This window comes from Chenopodium quinoa, unplaced genomic scaffold (genome assembly GCF_001683475.1).
Source record: "Chenopodium quinoa cultivar QQ74 unplaced genomic scaffold, ASM168347v1, whole genome shotgun sequence".
In the NCBI taxonomy this organism is placed as follows: domain Eukaryota; kingdom Viridiplantae; phylum Streptophyta; class Magnoliopsida; order Caryophyllales; family Amaranthaceae; genus Chenopodium; species Chenopodium quinoa.
Window position 1 is genome coordinate 2234135 of NW_018745177.1, and position 14317 is coordinate 2248451.

Below are 14317 nucleotides of genomic sequence, written 5' to 3' on the forward strand. Positions count from 1 at the left end.
TGCAACACACATCCATTAAGTAAAAACTTCAAGTCCACCACTCCCATTAGGCAAGACTAAAACAAGTGCAACGATTAAATGTTCTTTAAGAGTTAAAAGGCTTGTTTACACTTCTCATCCCATTCAAACTAACTCTCTTTCATCAAGGTATATACAACAATCTTCAAAAGTCCTTCACAACCCTCTTTAAACATCTAATCCCAATAAACTCCTTATATCGGTCACATTTTTAGGTGTAGACCACTTACTCACCACTTGAATTTTTTTGTCCCAAAATGAAACTTACTCTCATTAATAAAAATTCACACTTCGAAAACTGAGCATATTACAAGTCGTCCCTAAAATGTCACGGAATCCTCAAATGTCTATTATAATTCTCCTCACTCTTCAAGTATAGCAAGATATCATTAATAAAGCCATATATTTATCGAATTACTGTACTTATGGAAATACTCGATTCATTAAATCCATTATGATTGTTAATACATTAATTAACCCAAAAGGCCTGATTTATATTTCCATGTTTATGAATCCATGGGCTCCTCAAAATTTTCTTATCTCCAACTTGGTTTTCAAATTCTCCCAACGAAAGTCAATTGTCTCACGAATCGTATCCCTATTCTCTTTCTAACAAAGTTATGCTAAAATAATTCTCATGGCAATTCAAAACAACAAAAACTCATCTTTCACTACCTAGTTCTACAGAAAAGCAGGGTCTCCACTCTCCATAAAGTATGCGGCTTGACCAAAGAAAAATTCATACACTCCTCTCGCGTAGTTTATCATCACCAAATATATATATTTCATCAATTCTCCAAGTACATTCCTAATTTGATCATAAGGTTTCTCAAATAAACCCTCATTGGTTGCAAAAATTGAATGAGATATTAAATAATAAAAATATAGATCTTACCAATAACCTAAAGCACCAAATAAATAATAAATAACATCATTAAATAAGCATAACCAAATAGTCACATAATTACATGCTTCATATAATGATCATCCATACATACACATTACATTGCACAAATCATCACAAATTAATCTATATTGTATTCTTTAATCCTTACACATGATTCTAGGTGATCACAACACCCAAATTTGCATGATTATATAAAACATATACAATTAAATATAACTTGCATAAAAACTACATTCAAAATAAATGGCACCAAGAATTAAATTATAATGCACATAGAAAGAAATCATCTGTCCTATATGCCCTTTTTAAGACTACCCAAATCTCACACATAAAATAAAATAAATAATACTAAGGTTCAAAGAATAAAATAAGTACGCAGATTCAACTAATTTAAAAAATTATTAATAACATAGTAATTTATAAAAATACATATATTTTATTTAAACTGCCGAATTATTTTAATTAAAATAAAATAATTTTTTTGAAATTAAAGTTTAACCTTAAATCACGTCATAAAATCCAGAATCATAAGATTTAAAACGTTAGGCGCCCAAAAACTTTTAAAGTAACTTTTAGTGTCGATTTACTAACTAATAATAAACAATAAATAGAGGAAAAATAGACAACCTTTAAATAAAATTGCGGAAGCATACACCTAAATCAGAGGTATTACCGCCACACTCGACAACCTGCCAAGTGTTAAGGCTTATAAAATTCCAATAATTACAACCCAATAAATCTAAGTGAGCTATTTGTACAACTTTATAAACTCGTTATAACAAACTAATCGAAACACTTGAGCTCCTTTAGCTACGACCACTTGGTCAACCTGCTTAGAAAATCTTGACTGCTCACCATTAAGGACAAATTCCAAAATAAGTCGTCGCAGGGCCACCATAAGAAAAAGACATGGCCACAAACACAAATAGCACAACAACACATACGTCAGCAAAAGCTGAGTAATCACCACATATCAAAATATAGAGTATAATATATTAATTAACATTACTAGATCAATTAAACAATGTAGTTCAAAACTACATTACACATTATACTCTGAACATAACCTTTAACAAATCAACCTCGAATAATAGTACGAACCTTTACTCAACTCATAACCAATAGTGTGCCATGCTCTTTGTTCTATACCTAGCCTTGGACATGGGTAATTCGAATAAAACCAACAAGTATAAAAACTTGAATACTCCCAATAACCAGAAAACACCTTGAACCAGACCACATACGAGCCAATTCCCACTATAGGGGACCATAAAAAAATAAATAATAAAGATTGTACCTCATTCTTAACTCATGATCATTATCTCATTACCAACATACCAAGGACTAAGGTATATAACGCCGAGCCTCAAACCAATAACAAAATAATAATCTCAACCTTTTGATCTCATACATCGATCAAGTAATCTTTCACATGATAATAAATTCTTGATATTGGCACATGTTCCCAAATAGTATAATAATTCGAACTCGATTCAATCGTAGCATATCTCAACACTTATAGGGCAATCATACTAGTTACCCAAATATAATCAAATCTCAACCCAAAAATAATACTCTGCACTAACAACCCTAAAACCTCGATAAAACAATACTCCCTATAAAAACAACATTAAAAACCCTAGAAAAATAACACAATCAATCAATACCATAAAAATAATACGTCAATTAGAATCATATAATACCACACACTAATCATATACGTATAAATCATGATCATATATAATTCACAAATTATAAAATTTACACATAACAATACGGAGTACAATTAATACTAACAATTTATAAACAAACAAGTCAAAAAAATTAATTTAGGTAGTGTGATTACATATGCTAGTAATACAAACATCTCCAAATAGGTTCGTGTGATTACCTTCCGATGAAGTAGATTACTCGATCCAAATTTGACACCGCATACACAAGAGACCCATTGCAAAACTACGTGTGTATACTTGACCAGACTTGAGCAGTAAGCAAAATTCACATTGGAAGGTGAAAATTATTTGATTTACATGATCAAAATAATTATATGGATGATGATACATCATAAAAAAAGAAAGGTGAAAATTATTTGATTTACATGATCAAAATAATTAAATGGATGATGATACATCATAATAAAAGATTCATCAGCATGTTTGGTTTAGAAATCACACGAAAAAGTGAAGGAAAGCAATTTGGTACCTTCACGGCTAACGAGTTACGGCTGCTGATTTTTTTTTTTTTTTTTTTTTTTTTAAATAACAATGTAGGGTTAAAGGATATAAATACTATCAAATAAGATAAGAAAATAAAATTTAAAGTATACAACTCTAATTTTATAATTTGTAAAATCATAAAATATACGGGTATTACAATCTACCCTCCTTAAAACAAGTTTCGTCCCAAAACTTAAACTATTAAAATTTAGGGTATTACAATCTACCCTCCTTAAAACAAGTTTCGACCTCGAAACTTAAAGTAGAAAAAAAAATTACTTACTTGTAAATTTAAGAGAGAGTAAAAACTAAACCAAAATTTTCTTTATATATATATAGATAGAGTATTGAAATATTAGAGTATTACATACTATCCCCCTTAAAAAGGAGTTTGTCCCCGAGCTCAATCTAGTCACATAAAAAAAAACACATAACAAGCACAAGCATATAAAGAGAAACACTCTTGAAACGGCTTAGCCTATGTTAATTTTAATCCTAGTTCTTTATTAACAAGTTCATTCTTAAACCAAAACTAAGCTGAGATATGAATGAAGATCCCTGCGTAAATCCCATGAGCGGTTAGGGTTTGATACCACTTTGTAACACCCCAATAATTCTCTCTTAAAAACCTGTGAGAAACCTGTATATAACCTGAACAATTTCAAGAGAATTACTGGTGTGCTACCGCCACGTGTTCAAACGTTAAGGCTATCTCAGAAATTTGCAGCGAAAAACCAAAACAGTTCTAAATAAACCTCAAAACAAAGGAATTAAATCAAAAAAAGTATTACAAGTTGAAACCATTAAGACCCTTATTTAAAACCCAATAAAAAGTAGTAAGTGATTAAATTCAGTGTTCAAATAAATTCAAACCCAAAAGAAATAGTGTCGAATAAAATCGAATTAAAATAAATTCAAACTTGCAAAAGAAATAAAATGCAAACAACCAACTCTCTACTCAAGATCCCACAACCCCGATGAATGCTGCATGTGTAAGAACCTGTGGGTAATTCTGCTCCCCAATATTACAAGTGTAAAAATTGGATCGTCACAGGGTCATTGAAAAGCGAAGGCCATGACCAAAGAAAGACACATAAAGCACGCAATCAGCAAAGCTGAGTACATACAAGCTGCGAAATAAATTATGAAATCCATAACATGCTACTAATAATCAATCATCATGCATCATTAAATTATAGACTCAACACACGACTCAACTATTTATATTACTAAGAATCCATTAATTAATAATAGGTAAATCATTATTTTTATTCATTGGATTACGCAATAGACAAGGTTGTCCAACCCATGCTCCATTTGGAACATCAATAAAAGAAAAACCACATGCCTCCTTTCGAAAACATCAATAAACATCCAACGACCACGGGCGCGATTCCGTGACCGTAGTTAGTATGAGATCTCACCTAACTCCTAGTTTTGAATAATATTTGAAATAAGAGACTCGTAGATCAGACGGCCTCGAGAAAAGTACACGGCTAATACCCCATGTACCCTAACCCCTGATTGTCATTACTCCAGAAGTGCACCAATTCAGAGTTTTATTGCTCATCCATCTTGCACTTTACGTGATTTACAGGTTTAGACTTGGTGATGACTCATATGCATAACAATACAATCAATCCAATATCAATTCAATCAAGTAAAACAACTTTTCAATTTCAATTCTTGATTTATTAGTGGCAAGCAACATTTATTATTTATTCCTTTGCTACCTCGGTGTATAAACACCTTGAGTGCATAAGGCACCCCAAAACCTTAACCTCGTCTTAGAAGACTTAAATTCTTCCCTTACTCATCCTGCTTGCATAATCATGAATGAGTAATAAATTAATCATTACACCAATCATATACCTTTGCCTCTAAGCGCACCTTGCATAATTAGAGCACAAATAATACTTGCAATATAAAATAGTGCACGTCATACGAAATTCACAATGTATAACCAAACAATTTAACTCAGTCATCCCTATACATTATACTAAGTTCTCGATCCGTCGTCCTTAAACATGCACCTAAAAGAAAGGTTTCGTAACTTGTACGTACCTTGAGCAAACGAATTGGTATGCCACTTTATTAACTAGAAATCACCTTCAATAAACTCCTCTCCTAAGCCAAATAATAACATCTCAATCAATACCCAATCAATCAAATTTACAGCAATACTAACTTATTTTAAAACCTTCAAAATCCAAATCAAACAACACTTTAAAACCTTCCCTTTAGTTAAAAGTAAAGGCTTATATATAGTTCTTTAAATTTTCTTCATAAAAACCTTAAAATACACTCTTATACATGAAATTACAACAAGTTCAAAGTCTAATAAAAATCTGAAAATTATATAAAAACCCCTAAAAATCTCCCTTTTTAATGGGTGATTAAACCCTCTTTATAAAACATCAAAAGTAGTACTTAGAAACTATTTCCAACACTTAAAACTTCAATAAAAACATGTATTTATGCTTAATTAACTTTAAACATAATTAATTTTATTAATCAAACTCAAGGATAATATTTTAAGTATAAAAAAACTTTGTTAAAATCAAAAACTGCCCGAAAATCATATTTAGAGGCTGAAAAAGTGAGTCTTTCTTAAAATGTTGTTTCCACATGGAAAACACTACCTTTTCATCAAAATCGGATGAGTTCAGAATCTGATCGGGATTAAAACGGGATTAATATTAACGAACGAAAATCTAAAAATTAAAACACGAATCTACGTGTTCAAAATAATCTGGAATTAAGTTAAACTAATCAGTAGTTATAATCACTAAAATTTCAAAACATCATTACTATAAAAGCCCTAAATCAATTGTTCATAAAAACCCTAAAATCATGATTTTCAATAAGTTGAAACCCTTGGTTTATAATTCATAAAATATGAAATTTATAACATAAATATAATCTGAAAATTATAATCTTTATACCATTAAAATATAATTTGATACTAAAAATATAATCTTTATACTAAAATCAAAACCCAAAACAATTAAATTAACATTAAGCAAAATAATGAAACAAAGGAGGATGAAAATAAGACTAACCTTTTTGTGTGGGAAATTTTTGGAGATTCATGGGGTATTTATAGGAGAGAATTATTGTAGGGTAAAAAGAAAGATTGGGCCTCATAAAAATAATGGGTCGATTAAGTAAACAAATGGGTTAGGCTTGTGTGATTGGATATAAATTGTAGAATAAAGGTGCATAAAATAATTTGTTCAAATAATTTTCGACCCAGATTAATAATTTGAAACTTTTAAAATTAAATTATGAAAAATAACAACTAAATATTATAAATAAAATAAATTTTCATTTATAAAATATTTAAAAATACAGGGGATTACACGTTTTTAGGAGGGTCGATTCATGGTGGGGACAAGGGAGAAAGGGGGAGGAGAAGGGGTTGGGGAAAACAGGAATGAGGAAAAGCGGAAGGTCAGAACGGGAATGAGGAAAAGGGGAAGGGAGAGCTTGGTGACGTCGGCACCGGGGGAGGGAGGTGGTCTCTGTTGCCGAGGGAGGGAAGTGGTTGCTGGCCTCTGGCCGTCTGTCGGCGGTTGGCAGGGTAGGGGGTTGGCAGTGGTGTGGGGAGGGGGTTGAGCTATTTTTTTAATTTATTTATTTAATATATTTTTAATTAAACATAATAAATTTATTAAATTATTTATAATTAAAAAAATAACATGTTTGGTAGGTTGTAGGTCAATTGACCTATGAAAAGGAATTACCATTAAAAGTCGACTAATATTTTGAGTTAATCGAAAAGTTAGCTTATTTTGAGCTAACTAAGCAAAGGTTGACTTATTTTTGACAAATTTTCCTAATTTCAAAAGATTAAAAGACATTAAGACAAAACCACATACTTTTATGATTCATTAATAATCCCAAAAATTTAAGGGAATAAGTTACATATTACAATATTGGAAACCATTACTTAATTAAGAGAAGCGTATGAATTATATATATGTTTAATATACGAGCATATATATTGTACAAATATTGCATGTATATTATATTGAACATATTTAACACTTATAATTATGCGAGCGAGTGATTTTTTAAAAGACTTTTATATAATTTATTTTTAATCGAAGGATACGTAAAAAGATCGATAAATATTAAACATTTTAAGTTTTCCTTAGCCGAATGCCACATCATTTAAACTAATATCATGGTTTCACGTAATACTTAGCATTGAATTTTACAATCATTCTCATAAGTGGAATATTTCGACTTTTCACAGTCGATGCTCATTACCGGAGGCATTTACGTTGCAATTGATGCAATTAATACAAGAGGTGTTGGTTCAATATTTCCAATGACACCAGGACCATTACAAAATGCCATCACAGTGAGCCCAATTCAACATTATTAATTTGTTAGCTAAACAAAATAATTTTTCTTTTTAATATCATATATAGTTTGCATACTCGTAGTCTTTTTGGTCAAGAAGGGTTGATATTTCTCTCATTGCAAACATATTTTACTCATCAAGTATATACCATCAATACAATTAGAAATAAGTGATAGAGAATATCCATAGAATATTCTCATCCTAGGTTTAGGATATAATTTGTATAAGATTATCTTTGATATCTGTACATATCTTATAGTTACCCAATATGATTAGGTTTCTCATTATAACCCTATAAATATTGATCAATGGAAATCAGTCTAATCAAGGAGTTTATATTATCTGACATGGTATCACAGCTTAGGTTAGATCTTGGGATTATATACAAAAATTCTCACCCTGCCGGTGGGTTAGAAAATTAAACCCACCGGCGGGATATACAAAGTTTTTTATGCTTCCGCAAACACACATAGATTTTTTTTTTTCTTTTCTCAAAGTTTTTTTTTCTAGAATCTTTATGTAACCTTGCGCCTCCCACCAACAGTAGCAATCGCGAAAGCCTCCTCCATCATTGTTGGCAATCGCATACACTACCGCCTCCCACTACTGGCAGTAACCACATCTGCCAACCTACTCCATGTGCCGCACTCTATTTCCACCTCCCCATGACCAACAATGATTCTTACATTGCCTCATTGGTTTTTTTAACACATAATCACATAGATTTTGTTTGGGTGGTGGTATATCACAATAAGGTCAACTTTTGCACATCTCTTTTGCTATCAAGTTAGCTCCTTTTATTGTTGCAGCACTTGGAATCTTTGTGGAGTATTACTTCTTGCTACCTGATTTCTCTTCTGAGAATTGATTAATTTCAAGCGGTGGGATTTAATCTTTTTTTGCGCAATTTTATTTATTTTTCTTCAACTGTGATTTCACGTAGTAGTGTAGTGTCTTCTTCCCGATGATGGTTTGATACCTTAGCTTCTTCTTCTCTGGATCTGCAACTTAGCCCAAGTCTGTGTGCGGCTCTTCTCCTTCTCCTCCGGCCTAGCAGTGCTTATCTCTACTCTATGTAGGTCGTGGCTGTTGCTTCTCTTGTCATCACCGGCACATTTCTACTACTTTCTCTTTTGATCATGGGTTACTAAACTATCCTTACCGTTCGATGCGTGATTCAGATCCAGTCTGAGCATCCGATTTTCTCCCGCTCTGACTGCGGGGGTGTGATAGAGAATATCCATAGAATATTCTCATCCTAGGTTTAGGATATATTTTGTATAAGATTATCTTTGATATCTGTACATATCTTATAGTTACCCAATATGATTAGGTTTCTCATTGTAACTCTATAAATATTGATCAATGGAAATCACTCTAATCAAGGAGTTTTCCCGAAATCTAACAATAAGAATGTCCTGGTTGTATAATATAAGGATATTTTATCATAAAAAAATAATTGTGTCACTCTCAAGTACCCAAGATGTGGTTCCCTCCACTGATAATGACCCGTCTTCCACATAAGAATGTCACATGTCTTATGCACACAATTTTATATCAAAATTAGAAAAGAAAGTCTTCCAATGGTTTTCAATCTCCCAACCTCTTGGCAACTATGGTAGAACTATTACAATTATTTCAATCTCCCAACCTCTTGGCAACTATGGTAGAACTATTACTATCAAATCAAGCTTGAATACCAACTATCTAACAAAATAAAAACCAATTAACCTTATTGATGTTCAAAATTCAAGGGGGAAAAATAGAAAAATGATTTATATCTATCTTAGCATTAAAAGCCAACAACTAGCATCTAATTCGACTATCTTTAACATTAACCATGCTTAAAGTTCTCTGCTGCATATACAAAAACTAATATTGTCACTCCATTAAAAAAACTACTCGCTTCATGCCCTTCGTCCCTTATTTTTTGCTCCATAGAGATAAGTTGCTTTATTAACTTTTGGTTGGAAAAGAATGATGAAAGAGAAAAGTGGTAGGATTTAATAGAGTGGTTGTGAGAGTAAATGTGTGGTTCAATGTCTAAAAATAAAATGAGGCAAAATAAAAGAAACTGACTAAAAAGGAAATTGGAGCAAACGATAAGGGATAGAAAGAGTATGTACTAATGTACATTTTTTTTGGAGCAATGTACTAATGTATTCCCTCCGTTTTTAAATACTTGCTCCATTTCTCCATGCGCGGAGTTTTAGGAGAAATTGGAGAAAGTAATAAAATATAAAAGTAGTGGGGTACTTGAGAAAATAAAAAATTATAAAAACAAAAATAGTTGAAGAATAGGAGGAGAGAGAGTATTATGTTGGGTCCACTAAGTGTGAGAAATGAATTAAATATTGTAAAAACTTTCCTAAAAAAGAAAATAGAGCAAGTATTTAAAAACGGCCGGAAAAGAAAAGTAGAGCAAGTATTTAAAAATGGAGGCAGTACATAATAATATCATTAGATGACTAAAGTATATCCGTGGTATACTTCGTATATTATGGAGTAAAGCTAATAATCGATATTTTGAAACAAGACCTTGGACACTCATGTCCATGAAGTTCATTAAAAGCAAATAATTTATGCACTCATGCCATAATTGTAATTGGTTTTATTACAACTAAGTAAAGTATTGAGCCGTTACATTAGCATCACCGCATACATATATGCCCACGAGATTTCATATATAAACTTGTTAAGTACTTGGTATTAATTTAGGATTATTTGACAATAATATATAGGAGTAGTAATTAAACAAAGACTAATTTACATGCTAATTGTTATTTATTGTGATAATTAGGGAAAGTGGGTTCAACACCAACTCCTACTACTTGTGAAAGAGATGTTCTCTTGACAAACCGTCCTTTCAATCGAGGCCTCTTTTCAGCGTTCAATTTCCTAACTTCATATCTTATCTTCTTTGAAAATAATCTTGTCCTTCGCTTTTCTCTGTATCTTGATACTCTTGCTTCTCTCCCTTCGTCCCCACCATTCGCGTTTCCTCTCATTCCCATCCATCCCTCTCCTTGAGGGTGTGGAACTCCGGTCGGGAACATACCTCCCTGCCAAAAGTAATCCCGTGAATATTAAAATATTAGTAATGTAACAACGAAATTTGGATGAACATAATAATTAAGGTTGTACGTTCTTATATTATTTTAGCGTAAGCTATACGGGGTATCTTACTTCCTAGAACAAAGCTAAGGTCTTAAGTATGATTATCATAAGCTATTTGGTCACATCAATATCCAAATGTACAAATCACTACAGATATTGAATGGTCCATGCTCATGGAGTCATGGTATTATTGGTATATTATCTACAAGGTATTCAATGCAATGATGTGGGATTGAGTCACCCTAAAATGTGGCATGATAAAGTTTATATTGCCAAAAAAAAAAAAAAAAAACTACTAAACATTAAACATATACTCCATACTTAAAACATAAATACACATAGAATAAATTTAAATACTGGTACTTATCACTACACTACTACAATCTCTTTCAATTGTATATTATACCTGTAATAAATAGGCTGAAAAAATAGTTAGCTCTTAAAGATAATTAATTACTTTTTTTTTTGAAACCAGATAATTAATTACTTAATACAGTTAAATAACAATATTTAAAAATATACTTATATAAGTACGAGTAGTACATTATATGTTCTGTATAAATAATTGAACTAGTTCCTTAATAAAGTTCAAACAGATACCAATAGTTTATTAGGGCTATCAAATCTACAAACAAAAGGCTTTAATGAATTCAAAACACAATCATAAGTGTGTTTAACTTTTTAAGAAGTTCACATATGCCTAATAAAAATCAACATGAAAAGAGAAAGAAAAAGTTTGATTAAAATGACAAAATCAAATTGCTAATTAAAGTTTAAATTGACAAAATCGGACAAAATCAAATTGCAGATTCAAGTTTGTTGAATATTGATTAATCAAACTTCATGCTTTTTAAAATAAAATATATTTTCGTTAAGTAGAAGTTTAGGGGTGAAATTTCACCTCATGGGTTAGGAATTTTGATATTTGGATTACTCAATGAATAGTCTTAGTAATTTAGCTCAACATTCAACCATTGATTTTGCAAAATACTATCAACTAAATTAAACCAATGTTGAATTTTTTATTTTTTTAGAAAAAAATTTCTAGCTTTATATTTCGGATAGATTTATAAATTTATTATTTAAATATAGATCATGAAATTAATGTCAAAGCAAGACAATTGTCCCAAAATATGTAGAGTATTAGTCTTGTGAAAATCACTCTTATTGTGTCTTTACATTGTAAAAAATGTAATATGTAGATTAAAAAAATTGAATCCAATGAAGACTTGTTAAAAAATAAAAAATAAAGATTGTTATTTTTTCATACATATTCAAAATTGAATCATAATGCCTCTTAGAGATAGCTTTCGAAATGGTTTCATTTAAAAATGAAATGAAATAATAATCAAATTCAAATGTATTGGCACTAGGCATACAAACTAGAAAACTGATAAGCCTTAAAAATGTAGATAAAAGGGCAAACATAAGGGCAAAAGACAGACTTCCAAAAATAGGCAAAAGGGTAATATATGTAAACTTCCAAAAATAGATCTTAAATAGTTAAACCTAATAATGCTCAATAACAAGAAGTGATCAAACAAGGGCAAGGGAGCAATCTTACCATGCAATAGGGCCAACCATGATGGTCAAATTCAAACTCCGGCCGCCGCCCGGTGGTCCACGGTGATAAACAACCTTGGCTAGCCCATGCATTAATGACCTCATCATAATTTAACCTCAATAGTATTTTCCTCCTTTTATTATTAGCTTCCACATCTTTACCTCCCTCTAGCTCCTCCTCCACCTCGGTCGCCTCGTGCTTTGGCACCACCACTTTCTTACCATCCTCTTCCTCATCTTCTTCAACACCACTAACTTGAGACTGATCATGATTACTATTATTTCCATAAGTTTGATTTAAGTCAAAATTAAACATTTCACTTTCAACATCAATTGACCAATCAAAGTAACAATGATCAGTAGTAGCACTAATATCCCCCTCTTCTTCGATTTTAACACCCGGAAATAAAAGTTGTAGCTCATCATCCGCCTCCTCATCGCCTCCTTTTCCGCCCTCCTCGGTCGCCTCGTGCTCTATCAAACTCTCAACATCCGCCGCAAACTCCGCTAAATCGTTATCGGAGGGTAAAAAACCCGCCGGTAAATAGTTTTCCCACTCATTGTTATTATCTCCTTCAAAACCAATCAACGAGATGTTGAAATCATCCTCTTCAAAACCACCTTCTACAACACTACTTTTGTTGTTGTTACTATTTTTGAACTCCTTAATTTCAAAGGGATCATTAACCTCCAAGTTCGGAACACTAAACACCGCCTCATTTCGATCTTCTTCGATCGATCCTTCATCATCATCATCTTCATTACAAACCTCCGGCACAACACGCATCTCGTAGTTATTATAAGAAGGTTTGTTGGTTTTAGCATTGTTGTTACCACGAGGGGTTCGCGCCTTCTTCGTGAACCCCTGGTGCCACGAAGGGGATGGTTGTGGGTTTAGCTTAGACTCGAGGCGGACTCGATTATGTCGGCTTGCGAGCTCATTAGCCGAATGGACTGATGAGTCGCAGGCCTGACAAAGGAAAGCATCATCGGCGGCGCAGAACCATCTAGCGCGCCTCTTAAGGCAGCTTTCGCACGCCCGTGCCGTCTTTCCTCCAACAGCATTTGCTGTTTTCTTACAATGGGTACTCATGGTTAATAAGATATCGAGTTTTGAGTAAGAAGCGCGGATTCTTGTAGTGTTACAGAGAGGAATGTACTCAGTCAGTCTGTTGGAACAACAGACTAACAGTAGTAGTACCTCTTCTAGCAGAGTTGGAGCAACCGATAAATGAGTGTGCTATGATTGGTATATATTGAAGGGAGGACAAGTGATGGAGCAATTATTATTGATTTTTTTTTTTCTTTTACAAAAATCAGTGTCATTTTTATCAAATAAGTTGTTTGGATTGAAAAGTCGTAATCTTTTAACTCTGTGGACAAGGTAAGGTTTAAAACTTTGTGAATTGTGATGGCACATCAAAATATTTTTGGAATTTAGATTATTAGAATTTAGGGTATTTTAATTTAAGTATCTTAGTAAAAAATATAATGAGCTATTATGTAGGCGAATTTGATAAAGTAAGATACAAATCAAATAAGATCATATATATGCATGGGTGAATGAATGATGTACATCCTATTCTTAAAAGAACACATATTTCTATATTAAGGAACATTAAATACTTGGCGTCTTTATGTTTTTATGTTCTTAAGGTAATGAGTAGCTGTCAATTAATAGTTAGTAGAAATTAGCTGTCAAAGTAACAGTTGATAGTATGAGTGCTTGGTAAAAATAGCAGTTGCAATACTAAGGGTATGTTCTCATTGACTGAAATGAGCTGAACTGAACTGGACTAAATTAAGCTTATTAGAGCTGAACTGAACTAAATTGAATTGTATAAAACTGAACTAAAATGAATATTTTATGAGAGAAGGAAATTAGGAACTGAACTGAACTTATTAGAGTTTAACTGAACTAAATTGAAATGAATTGAAGTGAAAATAATCCGATGAGAACATGCCCTAAAATATATCAAAATTCATACAAATATTGTTTAAAAAAGTAATAAAAATTTGTCAAACACTAATATGTTACTATTTATAGTTTGAAAAAAGCTATCTCTATCACTTACCACTACTAGAACCGTTACCTTACCAAACACTCTCAATTTTTTTTCTAAT

General features: G+C 32.0%; 1 protein-coding gene across 1 annotated transcript; it reads right to left on the minus strand.

Moving 5' to 3' along the window:
* Positions 1-10074: 10074 nt before the first annotated feature.
* Positions 10075-13585, minus strand: LOC110710709 (zinc finger protein CONSTANS-LIKE 6-like). The gene is made up of 2 exons (XM_021889041.1): positions 12195-13585; positions 10075-10575 (listed from the first exon to the last, which is right to left on the minus strand). Exons 1-2 carry the CDS (start codon positions 13284-13286, stop codon positions 10294-10296), a joined length of 1374 nt encoding a protein of 457 aa, XP_021744733.1. The 5' UTR covers positions 13287-13585; the 3' UTR covers positions 10075-10293.
* Between the last annotated feature and the right edge of the window lie 732 nt (positions 13586-14317).

What these genes read in the sequence shown, in the direction of transcription:
- LOC110710709 (XM_021889041.1), bottom strand. Translation starts at nt 13,286, where the DNA reads ATGAGTACCCATTGTAAGAAAACAGCAAATGCTGTTGGAGGAAAGACG. An exon ending in ATGGTTGGCCCTATTGCATG is followed by an intron (nt 10,576 to 12,194) that starts GTAAGATTGCTC and finishes TACTTTTGGCAG; the next exon opens with GGAGGTATGTTCCCGACCGG.